The following is a 17,955-nucleotide window of genomic DNA, read 5'->3' as shown; positions in this document are numbered from 1 at the left end:
ACATCTGAATCAAAGCAATACACCCCTAACAAAAAAGGATGGCCCCAGAAAAGCCAAAGAAGATATCATTTATCTTAGAAAGCAATCCTTTATTGCTTCTCATGTTGCTCTATTGCCTTAAGAATCTGTCTTCTTGGTGGATAGTAAATTCCAGAGTCTCCTGCAGTTCTATCAATTTAATTGAGCACTTTGAAATTCCCATATCACTTTCAGTAATTTAATGCTCAGTTACTAAATGTTATTTTGGGAACCTCAAATGGCTTGTTACTTTTCACATGCTTTACTTTTGTGCAGTGGATGGATTCCATGCCTGCTGTTTGACTTAATTTTTTCCTTTGAATGCAGAAGCTAGACCTTTCTGGTTGTCCGCAGATAATACCAGGGATCCTGCTCCTATCTGTGCTTCCATTTTCTTATACTACTGATCCCTTGTTGAGGAAGAGGACACAACTGTCTCACATGAACTTTGAACGTCTTGATAGGGGTCAGAATCCAGTCTCAAAGAGTTCATTCCCAATTTTGTCTTTTGCAACAGTACAAGAAATGGATATTTCCAACTGTCCAAGGTTACATCTTGAAGCTGCCATTGAGTGCTTCTGCAAGTCATTTCCTTCATTGCAGATACTGAAAGCTGCTTACTTTTTGAACTTCAAGATAACTTCTTTGCATCAGTTATTGCAAAAATTTCCTATGCTTGTTGAAGTTGATTTGACTGTTGATATAAGTCCAGTTATTCCAGCTCAAGTATCGGTTCTATCATCGAGTGGATCAAGAATGCCAAAAGTATCAGAAAATTTTCTAAGCAATGAGGATTATCCTTTAGAATTTAGATCATTTTCATTGTCAGGACCCTCGTCATCAAACATTACAAAACTCACGCTGGAAGGCCGAAGTGATATCAGTGGTAAGTTACTTCATATGTTTGGTTTTTAAAGAATGCTTGCATGTTTTGAATACAAAGAATGTAGGAAATTTTAGGTGAAATTTGTATCCACAGCACAAATTAATAGGTGACATTTTAACCTTGCTGTGCTAAAATATAAGGGGGATAGAATGCAGACAATATTATGAGCTCTGCCTGTTTGTTGGCCAGAAAATTGGAACCTGCTAAGCCTTTTGTTTGATTACCTCTTCGCCAAAAAGCTTAAGCTATTAGGTTGTAGGCCAACAATGTACATCAAATTTTAACACTCTCCTGCACATGCAGCCTGATTGCACATGGTGAGATAAAAAAGTGTTAAGTCCATTACTGGGTAAAAGATAGTTTTCAACCGCCACACAATAAATGCAGGCAACAAGACTCAAACCCAGGACCTCCTGGCAAGCCAAGTAGATTACCACTTCACCTAAACCTTAAGCTGTCAGGTTGTGATCCTACAATTGATATAAAAATTTAGCACCTTGCATGCTATGTGGTGCTTTGCTTTACCGACCATCTTACTAATTTTGAGTTGTAACATTTGTACCAGATTCAGATCTCCAGAATATCTCAGAACTCTGTGTTTCTTTACACTACCTGAACCTCAAAGGGTGTATTTCAGTAACAGATGTTGGCATATCAATTCTTATAAAGAGTTGTATAAAGCTACACTCTATTGTCGTTTGTGATACTTCTTTTGGGAGGAATTCAGTTCTGGCTCTTTGCTCTGATATTCCTAATTTTCCTGCCGAACATTTTGAAAGGAAGCATGCTAGTTGGTCGGCCTTTAAACTTCAAACACTGCATATGGGTGGTTGCAAGGGTAAGTGTTCGCTTGATGATTTTCTATTGTTTTGGATAAATTTTAATGCTACATTGCAGAATGAAAGTAAAGAAAACCTAAAACATGTTTTAAAAAATAATAATATAATAAAACATAGTATCTCACAGTTTCTATTTCATTTTTCTAATTTTCTTTTGGTAATTTTCAATATATATTTTTTTAATGCATGGCCTTGTATTCTGATTGTACAGACAAAAATGACATGTATTGAACCTTTAGATGAGCTTCTAAAGTTTCATGTTTTGACTGAAAATATGGCTTTGGACTTGGCGAAATTGTGGAGCTGTATGTGCCTTAAAAGTAAGATGAATGGAGAAAAAAGATCCAGTGTAGACTACTGCAAGTTTTTTCAAATAAAATCTTAGCTCATGTTGTGCATGTATGCACTATGCACATATATGCATGCACACACCTATACCTGAAGAGAAGTAAAATTGGGCGTCATACAGTTCTACCTGCCTTTTGAGACTCTTTCACTGCATCTCAACTTTACTTAGCCAAATTCATGTGTAGGACTTGGGTCGGATGCACATCCTTTTTAAGAATTTTCCAGGCTCTATCTGATTCAGAAGATTTTTTGAAATTTTGTGCTTTCATGCCTCCACATCCTTGACTGACATTTGATTTGTCTTTATCTTGTTATTGTAGCAGTTTTAACCTGATCTAGCACATTTTAAACAAAACACAATGGCCTGTAATTTAATATAAGATATGGGATATAGTAAAAATGGTAAAAAATGATGTCTGACAATTTGAAGTAACATGGATACAGCTTTCCTAGTTATGGTTTTCCTTATTTCTCTTTTTATTTCTTCGAACAACTGTTTTTAGGAGTGATAATTGTGGCATCGACATTATCTTCAAGATAATTCATTTTTACACTTATCTGATGAACTGCTACTCTGCAGGAGTTGATGAGACATCTTTGCAGAAGCTTTTGTCGCAGACAAGCATGCTGAAGAGTATTTGCCTGATGGGGACTCACCTTGTTGATGGTGCTCTTTTAAGTTTCTTGGGTTCTTCCTTGGAGATGCTTGATGTTTCTGATACAATGGTGTGTCAACATTTGCTGTAGTTTTCAGCTTCTCTCCCCAGACATTCTGACATAATTACTCAATTTTTTCCGTTTATGTAGAGATTGTTGTATATATTCTAGGGATGAACTAGTTTGAAACTGCAAATAAAAGGAAGGCAGAGTCAGGAATCTAAATTTTAACAACCCTTGCAGTTGGGTCTCTAATTTCCCTCGAATTTAATGTCCTCTAGATTTCCTAAGCTAAGTGCACTTCAAAAATCATTTCAATTATCTAAACTATTCTTACATAGTCAAAATATATTACTTCTTTTGTAAAAAAGAGCAATATAGTGCACTGGATCCACTTTTCAGCTTCATGATGACTTCTTGGTGGTGTCATTCCATGAAGTCAATAGATTCTAATCACACAGATGCCTTGTTTAAAGTATTAAGGATATCAATGACACTGTCTTGTCCTGAAGCATGATTCTTCCATTAGGAGCAATTTTATTTCTTGTCTCTGCAAGAAGGTCATGTACCCAAGGCATTTGATGTTGAATAAACTCAATAGACTTTGTGATGGACTTATGAACACAAGATCACTTCTTGGTGGCATCATTCAATCAGGTCAATAGGTTCTGTCCACATGGATGTGTTGTTAATTAGTAAGGATTTCAGTGACACCTTATCTTGGTCTGAAGTCTGATTCTTCCATTTGGAGCAATTTTATTTCTGGTCTCTGCTAGAGCCTAGAATGTCATGTACCCAAAGCATTTGACTTCATGGTGTTGAATAAACTCAATTGACTTTACCATGGACTTATGGACAACAGGACTAATGGTATGGTTCAACCAATTATAACAAAAACAGGAAAAAAGAAATGGATAAAATTATTAAAATACTAGTTTCACTGTATGTAGCTTCTTGTATGTGGAACCAATATAAATTTAATCTGTACTAACTACTACCTTGTGCCTAAACTAAGGATACTGTGCCTGTGAAATTGCAGGTTTCTGGTGCTGCGTTATATCATGTTGTCAGACAGAATCCTGCTCTGAAACACTTGAAAGCAAGGGGCTGTAAAAACTTGTGTGAACAAAAAAGTGAAGGGTCTTGCTACCCACATTCCTTTAAAGAAATGTATTTGGAGTTAGGCAAGACATGCAAATTGGAAGAAATTGCACTTGGATGGGGATTTTCTTATCTCTCTCTTGAAGCTCTCAAGCCCGCTATTGAATCCCTGAGGGCAATAACTGTTGGTCTAGGTGGATCATTAGGCCACGATGCTCTGATACTCCTCCCTTCAATATGTCCTTTGCTAGAATCAGTGATTCTTTATTTTCAGGTTTAATGTTTTGGCAAGGCATAATATACTTGTGGGTTTTCCTGTTGCATTGCCCATCTTTTCTATGCCTGTGTCACAATTAAGAGAAACAAAAGCCTCGATTTCATGCTTTGTTTTGGGTTATCATGTCATTCTGACCTTGTCAGTTTTATGCCTTCCACACTTTTTTGAATCTCTAAAGTGTAATATATTGGTGAAATGTTGCTTATATGACTCAAATGAGGATAGATTATTAGATGTCTCTCTGGTGAGACTGGCAGAACAAGGCATCCAGCCCTTCCATTTGTACAGGGCTTGCTGGTGCTAGTTCATGGTTGTCCTTGAGCTTTGTGGTATAGTCTCAACTTCCTCACATCTCCCACATTTGTCAAGGAATATAATGTTTCCCTTCCTTTTGGACAACTGAGGTCCTGGGCATCTATGACCTGACGGATTGTCCACATGGCCAATACCTGTTTGTTAACTTTTCCGCATTTTAATTGTTTTAAAAATCTACAGAATATGAGTATTTGGAGGCTGGAGACTATTATATAGCTAGTGCTTTGTTTTTTTGAAGAAAATTATTCAATGTTCAACTGAGCAATAACATGAACACAACACACACACACACACACACACACACACACATATATATATATATATATAATTTTTTCCTTAACTAGATTTTGGCTTTCTCTTTGTCTTATTGTTATATTCATGGTGAATGGGATGGTCATGTCCTTGAGTTTAGATCTTTGATCATTTTTGCTTAAACCTACTTCCAAAAAGTTATCGTCCTGCAGTATAATGATTTGGTTTCTGTTCTCAACAGGTAATATCTGATAGAATTGTGAAGAACTTGATGGAATCTTTAAGGCACTTAAAAGTTCTCTCTCTCTGTTACTGCATTGGTGATATATCTTCATTAAGCTTGATATTCTGTATGCCAAATTTGAGGAAATTGAAGCTGGAGAGGGTAACCCCATGGATGACCAATGACGATTTGGTTCTTCTGAGCAAGAGCTGTGCAAATCTAACGGAACTATCCTTGTTAGGATGCACTCTTCTCAATTCAGGTCAGTAATTATTATCTCTAAGTATAATGTTTATGCTTGCAGGTATTCACTACTTTTTATTGATAATTATTTCCTGACATAATTGCCAATGCTCTCTAGCACAAGGGCAGTAAATAATATTTTTCTCCAAATTGTGGGTCTTCATAGATTCTCAATGCATCATTTCACATGGATGGCCAGGCTTGATTTCCATCAGTCTAGAGGTAATGACCAGATGGTTGTCATTGTCAGTTTTCCATTGGGCTTGTACAGGTTATTTTATTTTATTTTCTAGATTCACATAATTGCTTCATAAGAATGATTAGAAGCATGAGTGGAAGGCCTGATATATGTCTTGCTAACGTGCAACAGACCTGTTTCAACTGTTGATTGCTTGAGGGATGCTGAAACTAAAGGACTCAATATGACATGGATAATGAAAAGACTAAAACACCTTAAATAACTCATGGGCTCATGAAACATACAAATAAATATTGCCATTTATGCTAATATTTTATGAAGTGAAGAGAATACTGCAGTCATGGATTTCTTATCCTCTCGAGTGCGACTTTCCTTGGTCTGAAAGATTTTCAACTAATTAAAATGGAGTAATATTGAAGTATTTTTATTATATGAAACCAGGTATATATTCTTTAATAGAAAAATAAATATGTTATTAGGAAAAGATAAAATTTACAATCAAAAGGATAAGAAATCCTTCAATACAGAAAAAATCAAAAGGAAAGAAGCACAATCCAATTTAAAAGGGTCCTCCAGTCTTTTTGTACATCTGAAGACACACTCCCAAAAACCCCACTGCAAGAGCCCATGGAGATACCATATACAATATACCGCCCTGAAACAAAGAAACATTGAGCAAAAATGCATGCATTCCTTTCCAACCAGATCCTCCACAAAATAGAAAACTCTGTGCAACTTGACAACTGATCCCACATCCCTGCTCCTCCCAAAACCTTCAAAAGTCATGGCTAAGAAATCTTTAACAGACACCAGACAAACCCAATCTACAACAAATAGACCAAACAACCTGCCCCAAATGCCCCAACTAAATGGACACTGCAAAGTGACGTCAAGCAGTCACAGAATTGTTAAAGCACTATACACAGACATCTGGGGACAATGCTTTTGATAGCCCCCTACTATGCAAGAGATTGTTGGTGTTAACTCTACTAAGAACACCAACCAAATGAATGCTTAAATCTTGAAAGGAACTTTGGCCTTCCAAATATGAAAATGCAGTGAAAAAGACAACTTATATTTGTTAAGGACTTAAGGCTTGATATACATTGTTGGCCCCACAGTGTAAGAGCTTAAGCTTTTAGGTAAAGTGGTAATTTGATGATGTGTTAAAGCCATGGTTGCCAGGAGGTCCTGGATCCTAACTTTGTTGCCTGCGTTTAATGAAGTATGTTAAAAAATTTGTATGTTCCCAGTATGGGTGTTATTCATTGTTTGTTTATCTACACGCAATTGGGCTGCATGTAAAACTCATGATATACATTGTTGGCCCACAGCCTAAGAGCTTGAGCTTTTAGGTAAGGTGGTAACCTAAAAATATTTAATCAGATGGTGAAAGAAAGATTTACTAGTGAAAAACCCTGAAGAATTGAAACCCCTAACACGAACATCACGCCTGTTGAAAGGGTGACAATTTTTAACGGAGAAAACAATGAAGAGAGCTCTTCTACCTCCCTGTCATTTGGATTTCTTTGAAAATGAAAATATCAAGTACAAGTTTGCCACTAGGGATCAGACAGGATGAAATGACAGCATAATGAGACATGGAAAGAAGATAATATGAGGGAAAAATAAGAGGCAGGCTGAATCTCCCCTTCCAAAAATGAATATGAGACCCCTCAACCAATTTACATTTTGTGCAAGGAATGAATAAATAGTAGACTGGTGAAATAAACCTCCAAAGACTCTTAAGAGGAACATCAAAAGCCCAAGTTTGCATCCCAACCACTCACCTGCATGCCAAAGTTACTTATATGAACTCTCTGCCACACGGGGTTCACATCTAAGAGAAACCACCATACTCATTTACCCTAAAGAGGTGCTTTTAGGCACCACTTTCTAAGACCCAAGCACCCCTCATCCTTGAGCCGACAAACCACATCCCAACTAACCAAAGGATGCCTCTGGTTACTTTTCTTATTTTAAAAATCTATTAATCCATGCATAATCATATAGCACACATATGATGTCGTTTTTTTTCTCTCTCTAAATGCTCTCAGATCTGAATCATGAAGGCAAAAGGTTCTTGCACTTAAGATTTTTATGTGCTTATTGAGTTTCCAAATATGCTCATTTTTTATGTGTAGAACTGTGGACAAATAACAGCAAATGGTGTTGCTTCTCTTCTTGACTGCAAAGCTCTTGAAGACCTCTTGCTGCGCCACAATGTGAGCTCATACCACTTTTTTTCCCATGCCTCTTGCATGTGTATCCAATTGATGTCTCCTGAATGGAGCTAATTCTGTAGTATTAGTATGCAACATGTTCCTTGTTAACCCTTTTTATTCTGTGGACTTGAATAATTTAATATTGCAGTTTGGACTTCGGATATCTCACGTCTCCATTTAGATGTTTTCTGTTGTCTTTATGTGCTGAGCATTACTTAGGATTAAATAGTGCTTTACAGGGTTATGTTAGCAGTTTGCTGGTCAATTATAATGCTTTTTGGCAAACATTAATGCGTTAAGAGTCAGACATGGATTAAAGCCTGTTTTAATGTGTTGATTTAAAAATTCAGGATTACAGTTTGGACGTCAACATCTCAAATTAGATTTTTTTTTTTTGGCTGGACAGTGATGAGGATTCAATAGTGCCTTGCAGGGTTCTGTTAGGCACTTGCAAGTAGTCAGCTTGACTCTGGTGCTTTTTGGCAACACTGTTGTGTTTGTCAGATACAAACGATAAAACAATTTTAAAAGATGTTTCATTGGGTTACCCTTACAATATCTGCTCATAAAAAATTGTTTGCATAATCAGACACAAGGATGTGATTTTGTTACAAGAAACAGACGCATTATATGCTCCAGGTTTACTATATAGAATTATTGACAACTTTTGAACACGTTCATCTCAATCTGATGTATGAGTCAACAATGGCAAGAACGCTTGACATGCATCTGGAAATCAATTTTTGTTTTACACATGATTGCATTTTGAGTTTTCATAAATCAATATTTCTTCATAAGTAAGGGGTTTTCTAATAAAGATAGGAGGTGCTGGCCTCTTTTAAAAAAAAAAAAATCACTGTTCTGCTTTGTGGAAGTACATTATGCTTTTTTCCTACATGGTTTTGCATATTTCAAGGGTTTATATTACAGTATGAGATAATTAGATTGCTTAGATCACTCTGAATTTTATCTTATTTGAACCTTTTTTCTTTTTCCTGCAACTAATAGCTTATCCACTGTACTGTGTTTTTCTACCAACATGATACAGGGCCCTGGGATTCATAGAAACTTTATTCTTGATGCTGCTTTGAAGGTAAGCTTATACTTTGTATAATGGCACTCCTGTCTTAAAAGGAATCTAGTCTGACAAATACTATTAGTGAAAATGCAAAAATTGTCTTTTATGATGATTACAGATGCCAATGCTTCGGAAGATATCTTTAGATTTGTGCGATGCAAGTGAAGGTGACTTTGAGCTTCCTAATGTAAGCCACTCTGGGACAATGTTCCTTTGCTATGTTGAACTAATTTTATTAACTAATATTTTCTGTTTATGAGATGAATGACTGACATAGTTCACACTTAAGTCCTTGAGTTATTATTTCGTGGTTCTGGCCAATGAAGCTCACACTTTGAAGATAATGTGGTTAGGTGAGATGATAGCTTTTTGGAACTACTCTAGAGATCATAGAAACTTCTTTTTTAAGGGCTGAGACAATTTAGATGTAGGTGATCTTAGCATATGTTACCTCAAAACTTATGTCACATCTGAGAAAGCAATACTTTCTCATATTTTGGGCACTAAAAGTGTAACCCTGAGAATTATATTAAGGTTGGTAGACTCTGCATTTGCTCGTCTGTGAGGTTTTTTTTTTTTTTTTTTTTTTACTTTCTACCTCCTAGTGCTCATTTTTCGGTCAAGCATCCTTTTGGGTAAAATATTTTAACTGTTTCACTTTGTTCCTCTGAAAATAGCTAGATGCAATCGTCTAAAAAGAAATAGTAAGATGCAAGTCCCAAAAATTATCTAATGCCTTTCTTTCAAGCAACCTTTCTGTAAATTATTTTAAATTCTTTTATATGGGTTTCAGTTTGCTGACAGATACTTCTTAAGTACCATAAAAATAGCAAGATGCAAGCAGAAGTGCAGTGTAGACCCCTTAAATTTGGAGCCCCGTAGAAGGCCAGTACACAAGGAGACATTAGTACTGGTGTGGAACAGCAAAAATCTCATTAGAACAGTGGTGAAGGAAAGAGTCTAGCATTTGATGGGGCTATGGTGAAGTGAATGTTGCATTACTCATCAGATTACATGGGCTGAAAGTGAAGTAAATCTTGCATTATTTATCAGATGTTGCAAGCTAAATGGGCCACAAATTTGCTTCCCGTGATTGCATGAACAATAGAAGCCAAACCTATTTCTCGAACATGACATCGGATCTGTTAATGATCTGCAAGCCCTTAACTATTCCATCAGACAATCTATCTCTATTACAGTCTGTCACTCCATAATAGACTTAATTCCTGGTGAAATACTGTTGCACATGGTGTAGGAACCCAGTGTGCCACCAATTTGAAGTGAACTCTATTTGAAGAGTTGCAGATATGCGGTTGTACATTGTATTTGATATTACTGTTTTTCCAAACACATTGCAGAGATTTTGGCATCTGCATAATGTAATGTTGTTGCAGCACAATGTAAAGCAAGTTTTAACACAGTGAAATTGTACATTGGCATTGAGCTTGTAGAAGGCACGACTTTGAGATGCAGCAGTCAATTCAGCCATTGTAATGGTTTTTGCTTGGGATGAAGCTGATGAACTGTTTAGATTGTTATGATGTAATGATTTAATCCAATGGGTGTAGTTTAAGTCGTGCAAATTAGGTCATCACCTTCAGGACTACTAATTCAAAGATCCTTATTTTTTCCCAGTTTGAACCTGCCCTTTGCAGAGTTTGTTTCACTAGATTTTAGCCTATTTTTGCTACAGGGTGATAGGTTTTTCCTTTTCACCCTTTTCTTTTGCAAGGGGCAAAAGGTACTCATCTTAGGTTTGGCAAAAAGATAGGAACCTCTCCTAAAGTTTTAAAAATTCCACTCATCTCCCCTGTAAGATTTTCAAAAACCTTTTCTTAAGTTTGTCAAAAAGGCACAAACTTCCTTTCGTATTTTGTAAAAAGATAAGTCCTTTAAGAAAAAATTTGTATCATTTTGACAAATTTTTTGGGAGGGGTTTTTAAAATTCTGACAGTCTCAAAAAGGTTTATAAAATTTTTGAAATCTTGAGATAAGTAGGTATTTTTTTGCCCAAACTGGGAGGTGAGTGTATTTTATCCTTTTATTTATTTATTTTTGGTGTATTTTATCATCTCTGTTTTTTTTGGGAGCTGGTTTAATTAAATATAAAAATTATTGAAAAGCGCATATGGGTTCATGCTGAAAGATGGCCTTCAATTTTGCTCTTGCTTGTGTCTTGGAGGTTGGAAGCCTTCCATACTAAATATGCTGTTTTCTTTCTTTTTTTGTTTATCATAAAAATTATATTGAATTTTATTTAAATTTAGGTCATGAAGAATTCCAAGCCCCTAAATTAGGATGATTCTGAGGCCGAAATTGATGCAATTAAGGTACTACGTCGGACAGCATGAAGTGCAGGAACAAATTGTGGTGAAAGTCAATATTTTGGTAACAAATGAGAAAAACGAATGGTAAGATCAGTGTTTTCTACAAACCGTAAAGCCATTATGGCTTCTTCTTTTTTTCATTTATTTTGGAAATCTCTCAATGAAGATGGACAATGCCTTATTCTCTTATACTCTATAATAACGATATAGAAATGAAGAGGAGGCAAGGCCATGCCAAGACAGTCGCAAAGGCAAAAAGATTCAGCTAATCTTTGAAAATATGAACTTGAATTGATATAGATTCTATATATTAAAAAAAAACACTTAATATAATTTTATATTACACTTTTTTTTCTTCTAATTCACACATTCAAATTTAAAGACTGCACTCAACACCCCCAAATGCAGGATCAGAGTTTTTAAGTAGTAAGGAGTATGCGGATAATGTCTTCATGGGAAATGAAAACCGAAATTAGCTCCTCTGGTATTTCAATCTCACTTGGAAATCTCATTTCAGCAAAAATAGAACATGGGGGGGATGAAGTAGATGGTATTAGGCACTTGTTTGAAACTCTAGACAATCACTTCAGGCTTAACAAAATGCATCCACAACATGGTTCTCAATCGGAGACCGACTGCTGGGGACATATTTGTCCACAAAGAGGCAGAATGAAATCATGGAAAAACCAGAAACAGCCATTATTAGGATCAAATAATGTCAAAAAACAATATCCAAATCAAATGCATAACAGCCCATAGCAGACGTAGCCTTCTCATTCTCTTTTCCCAATTCCATGAGACATATTATAGATCCCGCGTATCTGGAAAAAAAAATTAAAAAAAATGAATGTCGTGAAAAGAAAACCTGGAAGCTACAATATGATGCCTAATCTGACATTTTGGTTTATTCCATTGAAGGGAAAGCATACTTACAATGAGAGCCCCAGAAGCAGCTGCTAAGGCAAGGGGAATTGCAACAGAGGTAATCCTATCATATGGCCCTTTCAGATGAGTGTATTTTTTAATGCTCTGATAATGCTGCTGCTGCTTAAAAAGCCTCTCCCTAGGTAAAAATCCTGGCTCTGTCATCCTGCATTCAACATTTTAAACCTCTCATTAAAGCATGCTACCTCCCACGCAGCCCTGCATAACCTCTTACTTGCACAAAACGTCTAGCACAACCTATCATGTACCAAGTACCAACTACCCAGCCTTTACCGCTGCTTTATCATTAGTTTTATGGTCAGTCTCGCAGACCACACAACCAGCATCAAGACAGCAGCAGGAAGAATAAGACCGGTTTTTCATTTACGAGGAGAGAAGGAGTTCTAACATGGTAACAAAACTGTAAGAAAAACTCTAAGAAAGCCACCTGATAATTGTTAGGATCTTACGATTCACAATTTGATTCATAAAATTTGAATCTTACTCGAGAATTGGAAAACAACCAAATTGTGGCTGAATCTATCAATTCATCCCCTGAATATTCCATTGATTCACATGATTCCAAACATGTCACATACAGTCAGACTTGAAAACCTCCAAAGCAGCATTTCTTTATTTTATTGCTCGTCTTTTACACAATTGCCTTCACAAAACCATTCTTCACTCATGAGGAGTATCGTTGTTTTTCCATGGAAAAGAAAGGGCAAAACACACCTTGGCTAACATGGTACTCAGGCTTTGTTGTATTGTTGAGATTCATGGGTTGGTTTTTCTTTTTTGGTAGTTTGTTCAGCTATATACCAATTTTGTTTTTAGTTTTCTTTCTTCCCCCCCTTTTTTTTAATTAGAGAAACTGTATGGATGAAATATGCTATTATTAGCTTTTCATTATTTTTTCTTGATTCCTTCCCTTAAACGACATCAAGCTCATTTTTTTTATCAATTTTTCTTTACTCATTCCCTTCTAAATGTTTAGGGAGAGCATACAGAGGGGAATATGATTTTTTCATTGTTAAATTTAAATAAATTTTTCTATTTTGTTTCTTGTTCATATATCAGTATACGCATTTCACTTGGAGTCAATTTTAGAAATTTGTACCGAATCTTACAATTTGATTCAATTCTCAATTTCCAAGATTGGGATTCGATTCTCAATTTGACAACAATGAGCCACATTAGAATGACAAAAAGATAGATATTCAATTAATTTGGCTTCCCTAAATTTCGAGGTAAATGGCATATAAAAGTTTTATTGCTTCAGACATGCTTCCCAGAGAAAGCTTAAAACCCCAAACCAACAATGTAGAAAACAAACCAAATAAAAACAAACATGAGGATTGGGATCCTGAACCAAATTATAAAAAAATAAATAAATAAATAAATAAATAAGAAAAAAAGAAAGAAAGAATCCCAAGGAAAAGTTCATATCAGATGCAGCTCTAGATATCAACAGATGCAATGCAGTGATACACATGTTTTCATGATCAATCAGAGCCCTTTCTGATGAAAGGTGGAACTAGCAAATAAACAGAAAAACAGAGAACAACTGTCAAGGAAAACATCGGAAAAGTGAGGCAGCTTAGTTTCTTCCTTACATCATTTTCTGAGGCTAGATCGTTGGCATCTTATACTCAAATTATACAGTTAATGCACCACGGGCATAAAAAGGAATGATCCCACTGTTTCAAAGGAAGAAATGATGGTATGGAATTGTGTTTTCACCTCGAAAAAAAAAACGGCATTGAATCTTCTTAGCAGATGATAAGAGTTTAGCATGCTTAGTAGAAATATAATAATCCACTGCCTACTTGAACATTATAAATCACCATGAGATGTAACAATTGAGGGTTCAACTGTTCATTAACTATTTATGTGCTTAAAGATAAAATTTTCCCCTTAGTCTCTAAATGGGTTAGTTTAGTATATATCTTTTTTTGGGGGGGGGGGGGGGGGGTTAGTGAACTCATAGGGTTGTGCGGCATGCAGTACATCAGTATCTGACAACACACTGGCTCCTTCAAGGCATCTAAGTGATGTTGAACAAAAACATCAAAATTTACATATACTGTTTGGCATATAATAAAGTTAGGAAGCTTGAATTTTGGAGTGCTTAACCCATAACATCATCCTTTCCCCCCTCAACTCAATGTTGCAAAGAGACACAATAGGCACATTAATATGATCAACAATGTTAATCACATTGATGTGCTAATTGTGCCCCTTGAATTACAAAATGGGCCTCCAATATAATGTATAATTTATTCAGCTACAATCAACAAAACAGCACTAAATTCCTCCACATACCATTTTAAGCACATGCTTAAACACTTGTTTAATTCTACACAAATGTTGTCTCCATCCAACTTCAACCAACATAAATTCAGTTAGGAGATGCTCATACTCTTAGACATATATGCCCTTCAAAGAAAATATATGCTTATTTGTTTATTCATTATGATAAATATTAAATTCACTAATTTTTTAAATGATTTCATGCATGCATATTTTCTCATGGGTGAATATTTTCTCATGGGTGAAGAGATAGGAACTTCTTTTGGAGACTAACAAGAGCAACACTGCTACATAAGTAGAATGTTGTGACTCAAGCCATAAGGAAATATATGTACTGAAGTTGATCAAGGTCAAGTTATCTCATAAATAGAAATTTTATTATGTTTATTATGTTGTTGGAGAATATATTATCATTATTATTAGTAGTTCTCTTCTTCTTCTTCTTCTTCTTCTTTCTAGTGTGATCTTCTCCTACCTTACACGGAAAGGCTAAGAGAAACCCTAGAGTGAACTAGTTATCATCTCTCGAGTTTGTGAAGGGGCATTTACACAGTCATTGTCGAGGAGAGTTGAAGGAATAAATTAGGAAACACAGAAGAGATTCGATCCTCATAAGAATTAAATTCAACTTAATTCATGATGTGCTTGCACATACATCATCCATAAATCCATATAGTAACCTGATCTCTAACAACTGAATCAAAATTTAATAATGGAGGATACTTAACCAATCAATGCTGCTCACAAAGCCACAAGAGTGGATCAGTTTGGAATTTGGATCATGGATTTTGCTTGGAAAAGGGAATGGAAAGGAAAATAAGAGAGGAATTCATTTCGCATTATATTTTCTCCCTATATCAAATACCATAAAAAATTAAATTTTCTAATATTATTAAGAATTAAGAAAAACCAAATATTAAGGATGTTTAAATTTAAAATTTTGTCCATTGATTTGGCTTTCTTTATTTTATTTCTCACTTTCCTTGATATATTTCTCACTTTCCTTGATAAGCAAACATAAAAAAAATAAAATTCTTCCTAGTTTTCTTTCTTTTTCCCAATATTTTCCAAGTTCCAAACGGCCATAAATGTACCGTGAAATTTTTTTCAGGACACCCAATTCGTAAAACCCTCTTCGTTTTGGATGGTCCAAAAGCTGATTGAAAGAAAAATAATAATAATAAAAATACTGAATCCCTTATTCTTCATTGTTTTCACTTCCAAGATATCATATACCGATCATACAAAAGGTAAAAAAAAAAAAAAAACACCCATAAGCTTGCACATGGGGAGCAGAATCAATGATGCCCAAAACATGAATAAGCAAATGAGATTCAAACAGCTATTGCAAAGGTAGATAAAAGGGATCTAAATTTCTGAAAAGCCCAAATAATCAACAACCCATTTGGAGGAAAAAATATATAGAGATGGAGAGCAGATCAGGAATGTTGTGTACCTTGAAAATGAGCTTGGGGAGTCGATGAAGCAAACGCTGCGAATAATGGGGTTCGTTTACGAGTAGGTTGAGAATTTGTAGGACGATGCGAATGCGGCTTTTCAACCCCCGCGGGGCTCCTCACACGAGCAAATAGTGATATTTTTTTACGGATATAATCAATTTAAAATGGAATAAACACGGGTAGATGGACTGATATTTACATAATGAAATGAACAGACTATTAAAAAATTGATTTTAAGTAGGGTCACAAAATGGGTCGAAACTTGACAGATTCATGATTTGACCATTTAAAACGAGTTAGAGTTAATACAAGCTGACTCGTTTATAAACAATTGATCCGAATCTAATCCTTTTATTAAACGGGTTAAACGAGTTCGAGTCAGGTCACCCGACGGGTGACCCGTTTATCTTCCTCTATATATATATATACACAGTGAAACATAAAACCCTAAGTTCCTAACCGGCGCAGCACACCATCTTCCATCTGGGCATGCAGCCTTCCATCTCGGCCCCTTCCTCCTCATTGTCGTCGTCTGTGTCAATGACCATTGTTGAAGATCTAATGGTGGGTTCTTGTGATGCTGATGGCCAAGAGAACTGTCTGTTTCAATCACTTCCTCATCCTCGCCGTCTGTGTCCATCTACCTCCAAATAGTGCTGGGAGTGAGCGGAGGTGAGACCACCAGAGGAGGAACCAATTAAGGGGGGAGCAGCGGAGCTGCCGATCGAGGGGGAAGGAGCAAAGGAGCGGATAGAGGTTTTATGAGATTGAGGAGGGAGCAACCGAGGGAGGAGGTTTTGGGGGTTGTTGAGGATAGCATAACTCATTCCACCGAAGCTGTAAGAACCCGAACCGTGATAAGTGGGTTTAAATATTTAAAAAGAGGGACATTTTGGTAAAAGAGCAGGCCTCGTCGACGAAGCTAGATTTCGTCGACGAAGTCTTTGTCCTTCTCGTCAACAAAATTTAGAGACTCATCGATGAGGAGAAGCCGAGGAGTTTCGGGAAACCGAGGATATCAGGATTCGTCGACGAATCCATATTCTTGTCGACGAGAGGACTATAGGGTCTCATCAACAAGGGCACCATTTCGTCGACGAGTTTGCCTGAGTCAAAGGGGCTATAAATAGAATTTTCTTTACTTCACCGTTAAGAAACTCAAATTCTATCTCTCTCTCTCTCTCTCTCTAGAACTCTGCCTACACTTCCTCTCTCTAGATTTCTTCGCCGATCGTTGCTGGAATCGGGAATCTGAAGTTACCATGAGGATCGTGGAAGGATTCTCTACAAGTTCTATGGATTGGAATCCCGTTTCAGAGATTTTCGAGTTTTGGCATAAAATCAAGGTAAGACTCGGTTTTCAATTCTGATCCGGTAGTTTTGTAAGAAACAGTCTTGTGAGTATATTCTATACTATAATTTGTAGGTTTTTGAACTCGGTTCGCTGTTTAGGGACTTTAGAGTTCGGGATTTGCTATTCGGGGAAAAGGTAAGGGAAACTATGTTTATATTGGTTATTTTTGAAATCGGACTCGATGGAACTATGGTTCACGGTCCTGTGTGTGTTTTGACTACTCAGTTGGGGGGATCTAATGGGGAAAACTATAAGTTTTTCATGATTACAGTTTTGGGAAAAAGGGGACGACGGGCTGCATCCCTGGTTTTGTTGAAAACCAAACGTATATGTTGATTTATACTGTGTTATAGGGATGGTCGTGCCTTGACTTGTTTAAACTGTATGTGTTTGGAAAACCGTGATTTTAGATTACCAAATGGGTGTGGTTTGTTTGGTTATATGAGCATGCATATGTTGTATCTTGGTGAAATAAGAACGGGGTTCCAAATTGTTCCAGGTTTGAAAATCTGGCTTTTGCCGAAGAGTGCGCAATACCACTAGATTGGCTGGCTTATGAGCCGAAGGGTGTGCGAACACCAGATCTATACCGGTTCAATGCTAGTGCTATGCCAAGTTATCAGGGGCACCGGCGTTTGCCGAAAGGTGTGAAATATCACCAGACTGCCGGCGTTTACTGAAGGGTGTGAAATATCACTAGACTGCCGACGTTTGTTGAAGGGTGTGAAATATCACCAGATTGCCAATTTTTACCGAAGGGTGTGAAATACCACCAGACAGTCTGGCTTCGAGCCGAAGGGTGTGACGACACCAGATTGTATTGCTTGTTTTGTGAAAATACTGGAATTGATTTTAATTGTTTTGACTATTGAACTATGCATGTTAGTATGATAACGCTCATATGCCACACACCAAT

At 36.5% G+C, this 17,955-nt stretch overlaps 2 protein-coding genes across 7 annotated transcripts in view; one reads left to right on the top strand and one right to left on the bottom strand.

The window, feature by feature from the left end:
* Positions 1-10,111, top strand: part of LOC131146162 (BTB/POZ domain-containing protein FBL11) — a 30,924-nt gene extending 20,813 nt beyond the window's left edge. Inside the window, exons 10-19 of one of the 5 annotated variants that reach the window (XM_058095537.1) lie at positions 346-904; positions 1,470-1,742; positions 2,672-2,817; positions 3,788-4,123; positions 4,935-5,178; positions 5,326-5,381; positions 7,503-7,583; positions 8,632-8,676; positions 8,780-8,848; positions 9,455-10,111. In XM_058095537.1, the coding sequence (XP_057951520.1) occupies positions 346-904; positions 1,470-1,742; positions 2,672-2,817; positions 3,788-4,123; positions 4,935-5,178; positions 5,326-5,381; positions 7,503-7,583; positions 8,632-8,676; positions 8,780-8,848; positions 9,455-9,625 (1,980 nt within the window). In that variant the 3' untranslated portion in view covers positions 9,626-10,111. Of the gene's footprint in view, positions 1-345; positions 905-1,469; positions 1,743-2,671; positions 2,818-3,787; positions 4,124-4,934; positions 5,179-5,277; positions 5,382-7,502; positions 7,584-8,631; positions 8,677-8,779; positions 8,849-9,454 lie in introns of those variants that run through there. The other 4 variants (XM_058095546.1, XM_058095564.1, XM_058095555.1 and 1 more) reach the window with 4 other exon arrangements.
* A 1,438-nt stretch (positions 10,112-11,549) lies between these two features.
* Positions 11,550-17,955, bottom strand: part of LOC131146152 (uncharacterized) — a 20,067-nt gene continuing 13,661 nt past the window's right edge. Inside the window, exons 1-3 of one of the 2 annotated variants that reach the window (XM_058095521.1) lie at positions 15,682-15,820; positions 11,922-12,078; positions 11,550-11,809 (exon numbers count right to left, since the gene is read on the bottom strand). In XM_058095521.1, the coding sequence (XP_057951504.1) occupies positions 11,762-11,809; positions 11,922-12,077 (204 nt within the window). In that variant the 5' untranslated portion in view covers position 12,078; positions 15,682-15,820 and the 3' untranslated portion in view covers positions 11,550-11,761. Of the gene's footprint in view, positions 11,810-11,921; positions 12,079-15,681; positions 15,821-17,955 lie in introns of those variants that run through there. The other variant, XM_058095527.1, reaches the window with a different exon arrangement.

Source organism: Malania oleifera, chromosome 1 (assembly GCF_029873635.1).
Source record: "Malania oleifera isolate guangnan ecotype guangnan chromosome 1, ASM2987363v1, whole genome shotgun sequence".
NCBI lineage: Eukaryota > Viridiplantae > Streptophyta > Magnoliopsida > Santalales > Ximeniaceae > Malania > Malania oleifera.
Note: the sequence above shows the minus strand (reverse complement) of the source record. Positions and strands in the feature narration are given on the sequence as shown.